The sequence below is a fragment of the Elephantulus edwardii genome, unplaced genomic scaffold (genome assembly GCF_000299155.1).
Source record: "Elephantulus edwardii isolate Elephantulus edwardi_28Jun2011 unplaced genomic scaffold, EleEdw1.0 scaffold00057, whole genome shotgun sequence".
NCBI lineage: Eukaryota > Metazoa > Chordata > Mammalia > Macroscelidea > Macroscelididae > Elephantulus > Elephantulus edwardii.
Genome location: NW_006399807.1, coordinates 10122414 through 10126927, shown reverse-complemented (window position 1 = coordinate 10126927; position 4514 = coordinate 10122414). Strand labels below are relative to the sequence as shown.

Sequence of the window (4514 nt, the reverse complement as noted above, 5' to 3'; positions counted from 1 at the left end):
GTCCCTTTTCAGCAGGAAGTAGCTAAGAGAATATGCCGTCCCCTTTTCCTTATGAATCAGGGTGAAGTCTCTCTCAGGGAGGAGTGATAGGGAATGGCAAAGGACACACTGACAAATGATATTAATCAGAACTGGCTTTGACAAGCACTGTGGCAACTGGACAATTCAAACCGACTTTCAAAGGGGAAAAAAGGAGGAATGAACCGGGAAGGAGGGTAGAGAAAATAGTGCAACAATGAATGAATGGAAACCCAAAATCTTTGTAAATGTTCATTAAAATTAATAAAATTTAATTTAAAAAATTTATATCCCACCTACAACCAGGAGAAGTAAAATAGATGAATAGGACCTTCTAAGGATCAAATCCCTATGCATATCCAAAACCTTCTCCAACAGGGTAAAAAGGGAAGGCACAAACCGGGGAAAAAAGTATTTGGTAATGACATGTGAGATAAGGGACTTATATCTAGAATTTATAAAATACTTCAGCACCACAACAAGATAAAGGTAAACAATCCAATTGAAAAATGGGTACAGGATATGAACAGACACTTCACCAAAGAAGACATTCAGATGGCTAACAAGCACATGAAGAAATGTTCAAATCCCTAACTCTAAGAGAGATTTATATCAAAACAACTATGAGATACCATCTCACACCAGTAAGAATAACAAAATTTGACAGAACAATTAGCAACAAATGCTGGCGAGGTTGTGGAGAAACTGGAACCCTTATTCACTGTTGGTGGAAGTGGAAAATGGTGCAACCACTGTAGAAGGTGGTATGGCGCTTTCTCAAAAAGTTGCAAATAGACATACCATTTGACTCAGCAATTCCACTACTGGGAATATACCCAAAGAGACCATAACTGACACGCAAGCAGATGTATGCACACCCATGTTTACTGCAGCTTTGTTCACAATCGCAAGGAATTGGAAACAACCTAAGTGCCCATCAACAAATGAATGGATAGAGAAGCTGTGGTATATTCACACAATGGAATACTACGCTGCATTGAAAACAAGGAACTCATGCAATATTATTCAAAATAGGTGACCTTGGAGGACATTATGCTGCGTGAAGTATCTCAGTCACAAAAGGACAAATACTGCATGGTGCAACGATTATAAAACAGGACTGACATCAGGGTTGAGGGAGACCAAGAAAGATGGGTTCAACAATGTATACTGCATTGAAATAGATGAGGGAGAAAACTGTTTAAAAGGGATATGTGATTAGGTATTTTTGTCATGAAAGGAGTCCAGAATGAAGGGTGCATAGTGGACCTGGAGGAAGGATTGTAAAACAATGAAAGAATGTTTCTTTTGCTTTTCTAAGAGGGGAGTGTACTGGGGGGGGAGGGTTGGCAGGGGAGAAAAGTGCAACAATGAATGAATGGAAATCCAGTCTCTCTAAATTTTCATTGAAATTAATAATATTTTTTTAAAAAATATTTTATATCACTGGAATAGCCTCAATTGACAAAATTTGTCAAGTGTGAGTGAAAAACTGTTTATCATTAGAAAACTTGCTGGATAATCTTTATAATACACAAATAATTAGATAGAAAAAAGAATGAGTTTAATCTCCTTCACTCTAAGGGGAGGCAACTCTCGTAGTATGTTTTACCACTGTTTATTAGTACATAATAACCTGTTTCCAGAGTTTTAGTTTTTCTTAAATTAATTTAAACAACACAATGATTTTAGTAGCAATCTTCGTTACAGAAGTAGAAATTTGCTTTGTGTAGCTGAGATAAAAAGTAAAAATAAAAAAAGCTTTTAAAACAATTTCAACATTTCTGTCACTTAATTAGAACTTGATAATTAGTAATCAGACTAATTTGCAAAAAGACTCTTTCAACATATTTTAATGATAAAACGGCCTTAGAAACAAATTTTAAGATTTTACCTGGGAATCTTCCTGAAAAGGAGCCTAAACCAATGAATTTTAGTCATCTATATAATACTTCTTGGCTTATTATTTCTGTAGTTTCCATGGAGAAGGTTACCAGTGTTATACTTCTGATTGTATACATATAATATACATATAATGTTTTGAGTGTGTGTATGTATTTATTTCTGATTCTATGTTTTAACTTACATTAAGTTTTAGAATCTAATAGTAAATAACAGACACATACCACTAGAATTAAGTTTACGGTGGATTTTGTCAGTAATCTAAGGTTTTGATAACTGATTAATGGGACTGAAGTTCATTGTTAGATTTTAAATTCAATAAAATGTGAAAAAAATAAATCTTAAAGGTGTCTGTGTGTTCAATATTATCTTGATGTTTGATAATCTTAATTTTTAAGAGTTTTCTTTAAAAATCATTAATTTTACTTTTATGTACAGAATTATAGTAAAATTTATTTTTAGCTATTGAGCTCAAAAAAGGTAGTATATTTGAATAAAAAAAAATACATTACCCAAAATCAAATTTTAAAAGGTGCACTCTTCCACAAAATATTAAAAGCAAGTAAACTATATTTAAGACACATTTCAGACTATAGTTACTCTGTCAAATGCCACAGTTGAAGTGAACATCAGTTATATCTGCACACAGTAAAGTTCTTTTCATACTACTCTCATGCAGTGCATGCAGCTAAATATAGTTTATGAAAAGCAACCCGCTTTCCGGTGCTTAGCACTTATTGTTCAGAAGACTTGACAGAAATATTAACTGTTAATAGGAAAGGTAGTTAGCTGTGGAAAAAGACCTGGCATACCCATCATGAAGAATAAAATAATGAAGGAATATACTGAATTACCTCATTATTCTATCACCTATTGTTGTTCCTCTGATATGAAATCTAGTGAAGGGAACACAATAACTAAAGTCACTCACAAAGACGTCAAAGAATCAAGTAATTAAAGCATTAAAGTCATTGCTTTATCATTATAAAATGAGTTTTTGCTTCCCTTTGTGATTTAGAAAATCAACTGAGGAATAAATCATTCAACTCAATGTGCAAGGAGAAATTAAGTCAACAACAACCCTTAATGAAGACAGATTGGAAAGAAGATACTTCATTTAATCCCTTTTCCTTTTAAACTAAGCACTGTCAGTACGGGGAACGCACTGACGCACTTATGCACTTATTTGTGAGCAATATCACCAGGAACACCTACGTTATGCTCCTTAAGGCTGAGCTGCTCTTTAGGAGATAAAAAAAAATAAGCCGGGAATTGACTCATTTGGTCTGACTATAATAAAACAAGCAAAGGCTTTTAGCTCCTTAGGGAGCCAGTTCTTTCTCTTTGATTAATTTCCTCCCTCTGCAATTTTCTTTAATAGTGAATAAACAAAAGTCATTAGAAATGCAGATCACATGGTTTAAATGATGACTGAATAGATTCTAGGAAAGGTACAATATATCAAAATTGTGGTTTTAAGAATGAAGGTGATGTTCCAATAACTCCCAAATAGGTATATGGAACAATTATTTCTAGCAAATAATTGTCTTTTTTAAAGGATGTGATTAATAGATTAAAAACCTTAATCTTCAAAGGAGAAAAAAAACCCCAAGCAAACATTATCAGAGCATCTTAATTAATAAAATCACTAAAAATGAACCAAAGCTGTGAGGTCTTCTTCAAAGGTCTTACTCAGATGCTTCTTTTTACAGAGAGTGATTCATAGTTTTTCTCTAGGTTGTGGCAGTTCATGAAAGCTCTCATGAACTCTCATACCATTTACTGCAGGATGGCTTTGGCACTGGGAACAGTATGTGAACATCACCTACACAGAAAAACCTCACCACTCTAAAAATAGGTTTGGAGGTAAATTTTGCTCAAAAGACACCTCCTTAGGTTTCTAAAATCTATTATGTAAGATTTCTGAGGGATGTTGTTGTTGTCTATCATCAATTGAGAACAGACAAGTGAGAACCGTCCAGTGGTTTTTCAGAGACAGTTAATTTCAGGGGAGATTACCCATCTTTCTTCTGTGAAGCAGCTGGTGGATTTGAACCACATACCTTTAGGTTGCCAGTGCAACTCCTTACCACTAGGCCACCAAAGTTCCCTTTAAGGAATATATGTAATAATTTGATTTCATGTTCTTTAAAATATTACAAATAGTGCACTTTAAAAAAAAAATACTGTCTTTAAAAATTTATTTCCCATTCAATTTTGTTGCTTAAACCAGAGTTAAAGAGATTCTAATATTTGGTGATGCATAGATTTCATTGTCTCAAACTTTGGATTTCCAGAAGTAGAACTATTTTCCTACAACTTACAATAAGACCAATTTGTTATGAAACATTATTGCTATTGTGTACTAGTGAGTGAGAACCAATCCATAGCTGACCTTGCAGCAGGTTTCCAGAGGCAGTAAGTAAATCACACAGGAGATTGCCTATCCTTTGCCACAATTTCTTATGGAACAGATATCAGTAAATTATGGCCCTTGGACCAAATCTAGCCACCTACTAGGTGTTTTGTTTGTTTGATATTATTTTTAAATGTTTTGCGGGTACATAATTGTTTTAAGAGATATATATATATGT

At 33.8% G+C, this 4514-nt stretch overlaps 1 protein-coding gene across 4 annotated transcripts in view; it reads right to left on the bottom strand.

The window, feature by feature from the left end:
• The window catches only part of DCAF6 (DDB1 and CUL4 associated factor 6), a 206500-nt gene that overhangs the window by 37421 nt on the left and 164565 nt on the right, over positions 1 to 4514 (bottom strand). For 2 of the 4 annotated variants that reach the window (XM_006887399.1, XM_006887400.1), the window contains one exon: positions 2775 to 2816. The exons of the other annotated variants lie outside the window; for them this stretch is intronic. In XM_006887399.1, the coding sequence (XP_006887461.1) occupies positions 2775 to 2816 (42 nt within the window). The remainder of the gene's footprint in view (positions 1 to 2774; positions 2817 to 4514) is intronic. 4 annotated transcript variants of the gene reach the window in all.